This window comes from Haliotis rufescens, unplaced genomic scaffold, assembly GCF_023055435.1.
Source record: "Haliotis rufescens isolate VD_foot unplaced genomic scaffold, xgHalRufe1.0.p SCAF_2, whole genome shotgun sequence".
Lineage (NCBI taxonomy): Eukaryota > Metazoa > Mollusca > Gastropoda > Lepetellida > Haliotidae > Haliotis > Haliotis rufescens.
In genome coordinates, this window is record NW_025963890.1 from 16,135,505 (window position 1) to 16,150,020 (window position 14,516).

The 14,516-nt window shown below is 40.5% G+C and overlaps 1 protein-coding gene across 2 annotated transcripts in view; it reads right to left on the minus strand.

The window, feature by feature from the left end:
• Positions 1 to 4,932: 4,932 nt before the first annotated feature.
• The window catches only part of LOC124135635 (dynein axonemal intermediate chain 4-like), a 39,316-nt gene continuing 29,732 nt past the window's right edge, over positions 4,933 to 14,516 (minus strand). For both annotated transcript variants that reach the window (XM_048399694.1, XM_048399692.1), the window contains 11 exons: positions 13,508 to 13,594; positions 12,632 to 12,709; positions 12,118 to 12,191; positions 10,828 to 10,982; positions 9,270 to 9,396; positions 8,841 to 8,928; positions 8,438 to 8,566; positions 8,110 to 8,207; positions 7,081 to 7,156; positions 6,813 to 6,890; positions 4,933 to 6,336 (listed from right to left, as the gene is read on the minus strand). In XM_048399694.1, the coding sequence (XP_048255651.1) occupies positions 6,229 to 6,336; positions 6,813 to 6,890; positions 7,081 to 7,156; positions 8,110 to 8,207; positions 8,438 to 8,566; positions 8,841 to 8,928; positions 9,270 to 9,396; positions 10,828 to 10,982; positions 12,118 to 12,191; positions 12,632 to 12,709; positions 13,508 to 13,594 (1,098 nt within the window). In that variant the 3' untranslated portion in view covers positions 4,933 to 6,228. The remainder of the gene's footprint in view (positions 6,337 to 6,812; positions 6,891 to 7,080; positions 7,157 to 8,109; positions 8,208 to 8,437; positions 8,567 to 8,840; positions 8,929 to 9,269; positions 9,397 to 10,827; positions 10,983 to 12,117; positions 12,192 to 12,631; positions 12,710 to 13,507; positions 13,595 to 14,516) is intronic.

Here is a 14,516-nt window from a genome sequence, read left to right on the forward strand (position 1 = left end):
GGGCAGACGCTCTATCCACTACACCACGGAAGCGGTCGGAGAGCTAAGCAGTAACTATTATTTCAACTTCCTGATTTTTAATCAGTATGTATGTATGTGTGTGTGTGTGTGTGTGTGTGTGTGTGTGTGTGTGTGTGTGTGTGTGTGTGTGTGTGTGTGTGTGTATCTATGTATGTATGTATGTTGTTTAACGCCGCACTCAGCAATATTCCAGCTATATGACGGCGGTCTGTAAATAATCGAGTCTGGACCAGACAATCCAGTGATTGACATCATGAGCATCGATCCACGCAATTGGGAACGATGACATGTATCAACCAAGTCAGCGAGCCTGACCACCCGATCCCGTTAGTCGTTTCTTACGACAAGCATAGTCGTTTCTTACGGCAAGTATGGGTTGCTAAAGACCTATTCTACCCTTTAATCAGTGGAGGTGGTCACCAAGGAAAACAGAAAGCGTACACTATAGTACCCAATCCCCACCCCCACGGCGACCTTGCATGGGGTCGGATACTTAGATGACCACCTTAAACTCAAGTTTCTCCCTAACGGTAAAGTTTCCTCAGTTCATGTTTACAAAGCTGTGTATATTTCTCCATAGATTATAGAGAGGTTTGTTGAACATTGTTGAAAATTGTTCAAGATATTTGTCAAGAGAGGGAAGGTGATGCACTTTCTATCAACCTTAACTTCTCGATTGGATCATCTTCTGGCCCAATACAGCAAAACGAAGGTTGAAATTTGATATATGGACAATCTCATTAAAATCAGATCTTAGTTCTCGCTACCGCTAAACAAAGATCTGAGGACATCCCATTGCGGGTCACGTCAGACCGATCTTCCGCGAACTTTGACCGACCAATGGAATGACTGGCAAGAATTCGACAATAGCCAATCAGAAGGCAGCTTAATCGACTTCAGACCCTGCTTATTTCAATGATAAGTCACAGCGAAACATTCAGCTCACCTTTTTTTAAGGATATACCTCGATATGCCCGATATGCATCAACCAAGGCAGCGTGCCTGACCACCCGATTCCGTTAGTCGCCTCTAACGACAAGCAAAGCTGTTTTTGTACGGCAAGCATGGGTTGCTGAGAACCTATTCTACCCCGGAAGGACCCACAACAAGAGATTTCACTTTAACGCAATTTGTCAATGGGACACTCAGAACATATGAATCAACCCTCGAATGTACTGCTCCGCCGTCCAACTTTCACTGTAGTTACTCATACACGTGTTCGAAATAGACATCGGCCCGTAGGCCCGAGGCCGACAGATTTGTTCTCGGGCTGATAATTTTAAATTTCAGCAGGCCCTTAAGGCCTGAACTTTATTTAAGTATTTTTTATTAGGCATTATTTAAGTAATGTAATAAACATAACTTTCATATTTATTAACAGTAGGATTAAACCTTTCAAATAATGTATGACATGTAGTCGAAAAGATGATAATTTCCTGGTAAATGTATAGACTTCATCTATCACGCCGAGTCTCTGGCAACTCAGTGTGATAGAAAAGTTTGTGGTTGACTGGATGTGTTTTGTAATTTATATTGCAAAGGTATGTCGCCCTGCTTCAGCGAAATGTTTGAGCCTACAGTTTTTTCCATTAGGCCTACAGTTTTTTTTAAATGTGCTAGCCCTTCAGGCTCTCAGTGTACTCTGCTCAGTTGCAGACACTGCTAATACATGCATTATTCTCCACTATGTTCTGCTGCTCAATGCTCGGGCCTTTGTTTTTGATCACACGAATCCCTCAAACTACATCAAAGCTGGACATTAAAGCTCTTCATGCGTTTAACAACCAAAAACAATAAATTGTGAAAACTGAGCATGTCACACTAAACGTTCAGCTAAAAAAACATCGTTGTGAAATCCACAACCACGGCGAGCCGAGCAAACATCAAAAGCAGCGTGGGTTAAATGGAATTACATTTGCTGTGGTAATCGCCTTTCAACTGATTTTGCATATTCTCTTGGGTCCGCTGTGCGTCCTCTAATACACCTAGTCCAACCGCTCTTATGCTCCCATACACAAAGACACATCAATATTTTAAACACAAAAGCAATTTGCTTTTCAATCTATTATTTTCTGAATTCGAGACGTGAGTTGTATATTATATAACACATTGACAAACGCATCCATGCCGAACCTTCGGCTCATCTCCAATATGACCTCGCAGGAGTGAGTGAGTTGGGTTTAACGCCGCTTTTAACATTATTCCAGTTATATCACGGCGTGTCAGCTTAATGTGGGAGGAAAGCCCAAAGTGATGCAGGTCTCAGACGTTTACCACTTCGGTGAAACCAACGAGAACGTGTATGGTGCTGACAAACCTAGAAACATAATCGGGGCGAACCTGGATTCAAACCCACAATCATAGGTTTCTGGCGTGCCCAAGGGACGCAACTCTGCACAACGAATCGCGGCGCCCTAGACGACTTGGCCACCCGTACCCCCCAGCTCGAGCAGGAAGTTGTATCAGTGACTATCAATAGTTGTATAAGTTGTATACTTCATTATGGGTGAGGTGAGGTGATTTTGCACTTATATATAGCTACGTGCATGCACGTGTGTACGTGTTTGTGTGTGTGTGTGCGAGCGCGCGTGTTGCTGCTAATATTAGTAACCAAGTTCGTCTTTCCTTGACTATCGTATAAATACCAGACATGATAACACTTTTTGGGAAATCGGGTACCCGGCATGCACATCAAACGCAACCATTATTTAAAACTCTCATCATTGCATTGATATGTTGGTTGGTTGGTTTGTTGTTTAACGCCGCACTCAGCAATATTCCAGCTATATGACGGCGGTCTGTAAATAATCGAGTCTGGACCAGACAATCCAGTGATTGATATCATGAGCATCAATCCACGCATTTGGGATCGATGACATGCATCAACCAAGTCAGCGATACTGACCACCCGATCCATATAATCGCCTCTTACGACAAGCATAGTCGCCTTTTACAGCAAGCATGGGTTACTGAAGAGTTACTGATGGGTTACTGGTGTTCTTGCCCCGGGACATGCATTTCATAACCCAAATCGGCAAAGTGCGAGGTGCACGTGCGAATGGCTCGGGGAACACATTTCACGTGCTTCACACGCAGGGCCGACTCGGACCACTCGGACCCCAGTGTCTAATAGTTGAAACGGTTTAACCAACCATTTCAACGATTAGACACTGGGTCCGAGTGGTCTGACATTTTCATAGATAATGTCTGTAATAGTATACTATTAGCACCTGTTTACAAGGATGCAAATTTGATACAATTTGGATCAGCATAATAGTAATCTTGTAGATGCTTTTGTTTTAATGGTGTATATATTGGTTACACAAAGGAATATTCGTCTTCAGTATTATTTAGGCTGCATATTCGGTTTCCTCGTTAAATACCAATATATCGTCCAGTTTCAATATATAAATTCATATATAAGATATTCCACAAGTTGGGTATTTAAAGAGACATTAACACGACAGGATATACTGAAGGTTTAGAAAACTCGATATTTCATGTAGTCCCAATGACGTGGGGGGGCTCCGTCGTTCTTCCAGGTTTTAGTGGCGAATCAGTGTGGGAGTGTGAGGAGGAGTTGAGTGGCGTGAAGCAGGTCGGTCTGTCAGTGCTCACAGATCCGCTCTGGAATGAACAGTTACTGTGTAAATGCAGAAAAAGAGGTCTCCCTCTCATCCATGCTGAAGACGTATTTTATGACTCTTCCAACACAAACTGAGGCATTTCAGAAACGTGGTATTTTATGCTACCGCTCAAGACACTTCTTCAAACCATCGTGTTATGTACATATACGAAAATAAGCTACAAAGTTGAGCCTATTTACCATTTCTTCGAAACATTCTTAAAATTATCAACGATAAAACAAACTGTTTACATATACATCTCGGTATCCCAGAACTATATACACAGGTGTAAACTCAATAAATTCTTACAAACATACACGTGAGTGAGTGAGTGAGTGAGTGAGTTTAATGCCGTGGCTGGGTTGTCACAACGAATCAGGATCACCAAAAATATAAATCTCCCGGGGATAATACACATTCATGGGGAGGTCATGATAAAATGGACATTTTATTATTATGATAGTGAAGTGTTTTTCAGAAAAGGTCATGAAGAAATGCATAAGGACATGGTCCATCCCAAAAATATAACAAGCATTAGGAGAGGTACGTTATTTTTAGTACATTAGTGCACCAAAACCTCCCCCTCACTGATTTGGTTAGAAATCATACTTATGCAAAGCACTGTTGAAATCACCATTAAATGAAGTCATATGCCAGAAAGCAGACTGATTTCCGTCTAGTCATGTGACTTTGGACCTACATTATTATAACTGGTGGTGAGTATGGTTTTACGCCGCTTTTAGCAATATTCCTGCAATATCACGGCGGGGGACACCAGAAATGGGCTTCACACATTGTACCCATGTCGGGAATCGAACCCGGGTCTTTGGCGTGACGAGCGAACGCTTTAACCACTATGCTACCCGACCGCCCCCATTATTATAACTGATTGGGCTGGTTGTTGAGTGAAGTAGTTGGGTTTAATGCCGCTTTTAACAGTATTCCAGTTATATCACAGCATGTCAGCTGAAAGCCCGAAGTGATGCAGGTCTCGGAGGATGTTTACCACTTTGGTCCCATGGGACCCAACTCCGCACAGCGAATTGCTGCGCCTTTGACGACTGGGTCACCCGTGCCCCCAGCTGGCTGTTGAAACACGGACTACTGGATGTCAATTAGATGGCACACTGACATCATGGCCCGTTCCTCAAAGTGTGCGCTACATTTGTCAAGTCTGGTCAAGTATTGGAGTTAACATTGTAACACTAAGATGCTTTTACCCTGACCGATAATTAGTCTTTGCATCAACTGTACTTGTCTGTAGAACTTGTGAAAACAAAACAACTTCTTTTTAAATTTATTCATTTTTATGCAAAGTTTGAATTGCATAAAACAGAACATTCTTTGAACAATGTATAAGTAATATATATGATGGAAAAACAAGAAGTCATTAAATAACAAGAACTTAAATAACTCATGCTGCACAAACTTGTATCACAGATAAATATGGATGGAATGTTTCACGAGACACCCTGAAATAGTCTCAATGTACATGTGATTCTTTAATTTCCTCCTCAAATTATCATGAAGCTCGGTCTCATTAAAAATGAATATGAACACTGTAAGTTACTATGACGAATGACAAAATTATATCATGAATAAGAAATAAAAGAAAGGGGTGCATTAGTATGCTTTAGTATCACACTCCCATCTTAACTGAAGACTTCAATGCTTTAAGTTTATAGAACTTCATAGGACAAAAGCTCACATTAGCATCAACAATATGTGCATTAAGATTGTTTCTGATGAAGCTGATTACACACATCTTCAGCATCTCTGGACTGACAGATACTGATTTAAATACAATACTGTTTTCATGTATCACCTTTATTTATTCTCTTTATGTAACATATATAGGAGGGCAATATTCTCTATTGCTTCATCACTAAGTATCTCCAAGATGCAGTTTCCAGTGAATAGTTTCATCAATACTAAAACACAAGCTTTATTTTGTGGTCATGGTAAAAACCGAGACATAATAATTTTAAAAATTCCATTAAAATTTTTCTACTTACATGTTGGTATTTTTGTATATTATTCTTTTACATTATGATGTTCAGTGTCTCAGCTTTGTCCCTTTGTCCATATACTAGCAAAAATAAGTAACTGTGCATTATGCTTATTCATCATATACCATAGAGCTAGTGCTTTTACAAGTTACTCAAACCTCATTTAATCTTTAAAAATATACCATTTAAAACTGATTAGGCATTCACTGGACTGAAAGTAAACTTTGGGATCTTTTTGAAAAAAGAATGATTTTAATTCAACACATATGTTGCCTTTTAACATATTGGTGGTAACAATTGGAATGGTAACATGGCTTGTTATTTACACCATTATGCACAAAAACGACTTCAGGAGACTTGGACAATCTGTAAAAGTCTTCATACCAAGATGGAGGAACGACAAATCTTCAAAGTCATATAGTTTAAAATTACTAGTAGTTACTAGCAAGTAGTGATGAATTCACATGAGCTCAGTTATCGTTTCTCGCAAATGTTCAGCCCACTACTGTACTCTGAGTACCCCATGGTTAGATTGTGTTTAAGAGTGATACAGTAATACTGATGAAAGGTCTTCAGATGCCCAGATCGAAGTCATCGCTGCTTTCCTTGGGTGGCGCGCTTGATACATTATCTAACTGGCTGGCTAGAGAGGCCTTGATTACCCCATTCAGAGCTGCAACCTGAGGAAGAGAACGATAGGATGTTATTGGTAAACAAGACAGAAGGCAATAGTTGTAATAACTGTTTGCCATTGTCAGCAATATTCCAGCTATATCACGGAAGCAATAAAATAACTGATAGGATACACAAGGAAAATAATCTGGGATTTAAGCCTTCACCTCTAAGATCAAAGATCAGATCTGAGGCAAATCTGGCTTTGAACCTGAGATTAGCATATCCTAGTACTCTCCAGCACATAGAGTTGCAGCACCTTAGACCACTGGGCCATCCATGCCCCTTGAGGGTTTTTTCAAGTCTGGACCAGAGAAACCAGTGTATGATTTACTGAGCATTGTCCCTCAGAATTGGTATGAAACAAGTTAATGAGCCTGACCACCGATTCATGTAGTTGCCTCTTACAACAAGAATAGGTTGGGGATGAATATGCATTCCTGATGGGCTGCCCCTTGAGTAAAAGAAGATGCTTAAGACTCACCTGATCGACTGGAGGCATGGGCATACACCTGAGCTGGTAGACTGTCACTTGGCCTTCGCTGTCTCCCACCAGAATACACTGCAGTAGAAACATCAGTTGTAGGCTAGCAGTACCAGTAACCAACACTCACAGTCATGTAGAAGACACATTTGGTTTATATTTTTAAAAACACCTTTAGAAAACAACAGCTTTGCATAACATAATTGCATGTTAAATAAAAATGCAAAAGATTTGGTTTGGATTTCTTAGGCAACAGTGAGATTCTTACCTCTGAGTTTTTGGCAAACGTGACAGATACTTGTTTGGTGTCCGTTGTAGGGTTGTTGATTATCACAGGGTCTAAACTGTAATGCAGAACACATGAAAGTGGTAACTCATATAACAGGGACAAAGAAGCACAGAGTTTTTAGTGAGTGAGAGAGTGAGTTTCCGTTGTCACAGAGTTAATATAGGAGGAAGCCGCAGTAGTCCTACATAATTCCTTCTTGGCTGAGGTGAAATGGGGTTTCATGTCATGCTTAAGACTATTGCACTTGTATAATGATGCACCTACATGTGTGTGGCTTCTTGAACTAGTCTGGAAGTAATGTCTGTTTTATAGTGTTAGGCCAGAAACATACCATTCCGCAGTTTAACATGGCTACACCACTCAGACACAGCACACTGTTGAGTCCTTGTTTTATCCCCTTAATGCCAAATGCCAAGCAGGGTAATAACAGGTACCATATTTTAACATATTTTGGTATAACATGGCCTGGAGATTGAACCAACTGCAGACACTCTACTGACTAAACCATGGATTTCTCTTTCATGAAACACATCGGCATGGTCATGGTGCTTACAGACTAATGATAAAAATTGTGAGCAATCTGGAATTTGCATGCACAATCATTGGATCCTGGCACAGATAAGAAATGCAACTCTGTTGAAGGTGATGCTTCAACTTTGACAACTCAGCCACATGTGCCCCTTATTTTAAGTGAGTGAGTTGGGTTTGAAACCACTTTGAACAGTATTCCAGTCATATCATATCCGGTCAGCTTAATGTGGGAGTAAAGCCTAAAGTGATGCAGGTCTCAGACATTTACTACCTTGGTGAAACCCATGAGCACGGGTTTGGTGCTCACAAACCTAAAACATAATGCCCTTAATTTTGAGGTACATATCATCAGTAGACTTAAGTTTGGGCTTAACATCCCCAATCTAATGTGAATACTACACAAACAGCACCTCACATATGTTAACAATATTTTAACTTGTCACAGTGAGAGAAACAGTAACAAGGGCCACAACTCACGTGCTGACATTGAGGTCCCACACTTCCACCGCACCCTCATTGACACAAGCAAACACTGTGGATGACCTCGGAGACCATGATATGTCATTTACAGCTTTCTGAAAGTACAAACATAAGGTTCTCATTGAACCAAAAACACACTGTCACATTTAGAGCTTGAATTTTCTTTGGACAGACCAGGATCTTTGTTGAATCATATAGTTTTCATATATATCCCATATGAACTTCTAATTGGGCCTGGCTAGAAGGAAAATCGTAAATCTGAATTTTTAAAATTAAAAATATTTCACAGAGGACTCGAATTAGTCATAAGATGGAGTGAACATACTGTAGACGAGAGGAAGGTGAGGATTGGCTTCTGCTGGTCCTGGTGCCACAGTCTGATGCTCCAATCAGCACTGCAACTCAGGAAGATGTCTGGCACGAAAGGTGACCACTGGATCTTGTACACTGGGCTCTGGAACATACACCAACATACACTGGTTGTGTCAGCAATACTGGATTGTACACACAATTAGTCCCACGAATCACCCTCTATCGTTGGCCAACAATACTGGACTATGTACACAATATATCAAGCCAGTGAATGAGTCAGTGAGTGAACAGTAAAACAGTTACATCCAGGTAAAATTCGGGAGATCATTTCAACCAACAAGCATCATCTCAAAACTGGGCAATGATCTGCTCCAAAAGCCCAAGTACAGGGTTAATAAACAGAATCAAACACTCACTGTATGTCCGGAGTAGCTCTCCAGGTACTGCTCATTATAGGAACAGGAACACTTGTGTATGTGGCCCTCCTCTGTACCAGCAAGGTAGCTGAAAGATGCACCGAGAATGATTTCACAATTATTGAGCAGTGTTCATCCTATCCTTTCACCTAATAGTGAATAAGTTAGGTTTAACGCGGCTTTTAACAGTGTTCCAGTTAAATCACTTTGTGTCAATTTGATGTGAAAGGAAAGCTTGAAGAGATGCAGGTCTTAGAACTTTACCAGATTGGTTAAACCCGCAAGCATGGATGCTGACAAACAGAGAGACATCATCAGGACGAAGCTGGGATTCAAACCCATGATAGTATGTTTCTGACACACGTGAAGGGAAGCAACTCTGCCCAGTGAACTGCAGCACCTTATTTTGACTCATCTCAGAACACTTACATATTGGTGTCTCTTGAGTGGAAGTCAAAACAGAGTCCGCCAGCTTGTCGGGAGATAAATGCTTCCCCTTTCTTCTCTCTTGTCTTGCCTCCAATTCTGGTGGTCACTCTCTTCAAACGCATCAAATCTGAAGCAACCTCATTGTGTTAAGTTCACATAGCTAAAACCTTTCTTTATAACGCACTAATAATTAGGATTTGAATTTGAAATAAAAAGTGAGGTGAAATTGGGTTTAACGTCGCATCCAAGATTATTGCACTTATATAGCGACGTGCATGCATGTGTGTGTGTGTGGCTACTTGTACTAGTCCGGACTGATGCCGATTTATAGTGCTAGCTCACTGAGATACCATGCCGCAGTTTAACATGAATACCCCACTCAGACACAGTATACTGACTCCGAGCCGACCAGTCCTTGTTTTAGCCCCTTAATGTCGAGCGCCAGACAGGGTAACAACAAGTACCATCTTTTAACGTCTTTTGGTATGATGCGGCCGGGGATCGAACCCCGGACCTTCTGGTCTCCAGGCGGATGCTCTACCACAAGACCACGGAGGCGGCACGAATTTGAAATAAAAACTCAGTCATACCCATGCCACAGCGTTAATGCATTGGTGCCAAAAACGAGAGAGTGAGTGAGTATGGTTTGACGCCGCTTTTAGCAATATTCCAGAAATATCACGACGGGGGACACCAGAAATGGGCTTCACACATTGTACCCATGTCGGGAATCGAACCCGGGTCTTTGGCGTGACGAGCGAATGCTTTAACCACCAGATATTTTCAACAACAACATTTGGTACAGTACATGTACTTATCAAAGGTATTACCTATGATAACAAATGATTAATTGTTGTTTTCTTATTGTCGTGTGGGTAGATGTTTCTCACAATATCATACATGAAAATTAGATCAGGTGAGGCGAAATGGAATTTAACATCGCGTCCAAGATTATTGCACTTATATAGCAACGTGTGCGTGCGCTTGTGCTAGTCCGGACTGATGCCGATTTATAGTGCTAGCCCACTGAGATACCATGCCACAGTTTAACCTGAATACCCCAATGTATACTGACTCCGAGCCAACCAGTCCTTGTCTGAGCCCCTTGAACAGGCAGGGTAACAACAAGTTTTAACGTCTTTTGGTATGAGGCGGCCGGGGATCGAACCCCGGACCTTCCGCTCTCCCGGCAGACGCTCTACCACTAGACCACGAAGACCACGGTCTAGATGAAAATTGAATAAACACAGCAGTATGACTGAGTGAGTTGGGTTTCATACCGCTCTGAACAGTATTTCTGTTATATCACAGATGGTGCCACCACACATAGAATGCATGCTTATAAGCTTAGGGCCCAATATTTTATTGATTGTCACTCTTTGCAAGAAAAACAGATGAAAAATCGATTCCAACATTGAAATAGTGGCATCCGAATACTAGAAAAAAATGTCATGGCATCCAGCGTACTTCACTGCAGCATCCTGAATACCAATTAACAGGGCTCTAATTCTCGTTTTCTAGTTCTACTTTCAACTAACAGATCGGACTATATACTGACCATAGTTTTCGAAACCCTTCCTGATTGACCACTGTGTGACCCGTCCATCTGTGGAGATGGACACAATGACCTCTGCCCTCTCGTCTCCGGACCCTCGCTCCTTCTCAATCCACCTGATCTGCCAGACTGGCGCTGTGTGTTTACCCGATGACCCGCTGTAAGCCAAATAATATATCGATATATATATGGTTGAACAATGTATTGATACATCACCCATTTACACCTGGTGATATATACACACAATGCCTACCCATGTATCAATCCGTGATTTCAAACAGTAGTATCGTGTTGTGACAGTACTATCCCCTTGTTGTCAACACCATACCCATGTTATCCCACTCATAAATGCAATTGTTGTTACTGTTAATCCTCTACTGTTAATCCTCCACCTACTATATATATTCTGTACTAAGTCCCTCATTCAGTCTTGCTTGACAACGGTATAAGGATCTTTACCGAAACGACGTTTTTTACAGTATTAAAGAAGTTGTTATCCATAAAATTGTGTCTACCTAGTAGTATTGACAAAGTTTTGCAATATACTGACCTGATGACTACCTATATATTTACTCACCACACCACAAAATAAATAAACCTGATTACATTGTGCTAACCACGTCTGCTAACAGTTCAAGCCTAAATTGATCAGTCCTGTGAGTTTAATATAGATTAAGAAGGCAACAACAAGTTGTCGTCTAGGTCGTAAGCATGATATGTACAGAGTTGCCATTTACCTGATAGTAAAAGTTATAATCAACAAGGAAGTGTCATTAGTCCTTCCTGAATTCTAATCAGCCTCAGTCTAGCAGATTTATATTATTTTGGACCATGGTAAGACAGCAGGGAGTTTTTTTTACGAAAATACTTGGCAATATATGAACTTATTATGTTTCAAAGTGAGATTGTCCAATCACAGTGCAGAACTAACCCCATATAAATATTGTATGCTGTCAGGAAAAATCAAGGATGGTTCTTACTGACCTAACAGGAGGCCATATAAGAAATTCATGTTGGTGATTTTTTTATATAAAGATCAAGATAATTTTTCAACAAGGTTGAGCCTCTAAGGTTTGAAGAGTAGTCTCCCTTTGACCCTTAACGTCAACAGCTGTAAGAGTCAAGGTTCCATTTGACCTGACATGCAATAAAGATACGAGTCGGTGAAAACATTTCAGCATAATAAATTCGTAATGGTGTCTTTCATTGTCATAAACGGTGTCATATTAGGTTAGAAGAAAAATATATGACAATGAAAGACACCATAACTAATAACATTTATGTTAAACTCACAAATTATCCACAATTGGTTCATCTTTCATGTGTCGGACATTGTAGATAGCCACTCCACCATCATACATTCCAACCTGGAGCAGAATATAAGCATGAAAAACATAAGAAAAACTTAAAACATGACAAAACACACAATAACTTTGATACATAACACTTGAACAGAAAATACAAATAAATATTAGACTACAAACAATCGTTCATATTCTCCCGACCCTGATAAACATTAAATCCAAAACAAATAAACTTCAGACCATTTTAAGTCTCCCCTTTTCCAAAATGGCATTGCTTAAGAAGCCATTGTATTTATGATTTGAAGGATTTTGGACCAGATTTTTTCTAGACAAGGCATAAATAAGGAACATTACATGGCCTAAATGCAACATGTTTCTCATTACCAAACTGATAATGCTCATAAAAGACAGAGATTATATAGGCAGACGTGTATTCCTATTGGGCCTGGTTTATTGCATATCACATCCTTGCCTAAAGTACTCTGGGTAGGCTTATTACTCACCGCTAGTAAGTTAGGGTTTGCTGTAGAGAAATCCAGTGCTGTCACACCATCCTTGCACGTGAATACCCTCTCAGGGAACTGGGACAAAAACAGGATATATCAAACATAAACACCACAGAAAGAGGCAATTGTCAACACCATCCTTGCACGTGAATACCCTCTCAGGGAACTGGGACAAAAACAGGATATATCAAACATAAACACCACAGAAAGAGGCAATTGTCAACACCATCCTTGCATGTGAATACCCTCTCAGGGAACTGGGACAAAAACAGGATATATCAAACATAAACACCACAGGAAAGAGGCAACTGTCAACACCATCCTTGCATGTGAATATCCTCTCAGGGAACTGGGACAAAATCAGGATATATCAAACATAGACACCACAGGAAAGAGGCAATTGTCAACAGGAACTTTCATTTCACTAAGTGAGTGAATGCTGTTTGATGACACAGTAAGCTATAGTCCAGCCAGAGCTGGATCGCATGAAAAAAACCCTGTTTTTATTGGACAAACCAGTGGTCGACAGCATGAGCAACAATCCACAGCGCTTCGTATGATAGCACACTATCAGCCAAGTTCCACATAGTACTAAACCACCCAAACTTCAGTAGTTGTTCGTTTGACAAACATGGGATGCCAGTCTTAGAAAAACAATTTTTTGGTAATCTTGTGTAAACCTTATTTCAGTAGCAGTCCTCAGAGTCTTAAGCTAGTCCTGCTTGAATGAGACAAGAACATTTACTATGTTTACATGTGTGTCAGTTTTATTCACATCCAATTTGTAGCAAAATTTAAGCATGGAGAACTGAACTGAAAACAACAACTTCATCAACAAAATCCTTTTCCAAAAAGTGTTGAAGTCAAACTTACCTCTGGATTTTTAAGCGACCATCCACAAATATAACCTCCTTTCTGGTTTGTAAATTCAAACTGACCATATCCAACTGCAATTAGGTCCTGGAAATGAAAAGCATCAATGTGCTAGATCTTCTTGTCAGATGCATGCAGTAGAGGTAGTGTTTGTTTGTTTGTTTGTTATACTCAGCAATATTCCAGCTATATGACGGACGTCTGTAAATAATCAAGTCTGGACCAGACAATCCAGTGACTGACATAAGCATCGATCCACGCAATTGGGATACATTGACCTGCATCAACCACGTCAGCGAGCCTGACTACCTGATCCCGTTAGTCGGCTCTTACGACAAGCATAGTCGCCTTTTACGGCAAGCATGGGTTACTGAAGACCTATTCTACCTCGGATCTTCACAGGTTAGTAAAGCTAGTGAAGAAGATGTAATAAAACTGACCATGTCCATAGAATGTGAACATTTAGGAGATAAACATACTGTGTTTTCAATGCAGAGCTAGGTTACCTGTTGATTTAACCATGCTAAATTGCATTTTGAACTGAACGCGCAGGGTGAGGTTTCAAATGTGAAATTTAGCGCTTAGAGGGAACATTCTGCCATATCTAACCATAAATTGCAAGGCTTTCGTTCTACACTGCATGTCACCATTATGACATCATTTCGCTCATTGTGACGCAAAAGATATGACGTCACAGTCGTATATATAGAAAAGCGCCAAATTCCAAGCGCTCTGTTATCTACAAAACTTAAAATACATTCTCTTTGTAGATTTCTATCATGTTTCCTGCACAAAATGTATTGCCACACATTCTTTGAATATTGTAGTAACCGCAACTTCGCATTTTGTAACCTGTAATTGTAGATGTAATTATTTCAATATGCTTACCGACAATGACTGAAAAAAGTACTATTCTATGAATATTAGCTTCTGCAGTGATGCGGACGTCAAACCATCTGTTTCAATCAGAGGGGGTTTATTGTGATTTAATAGCCTCTGACTGACCAAT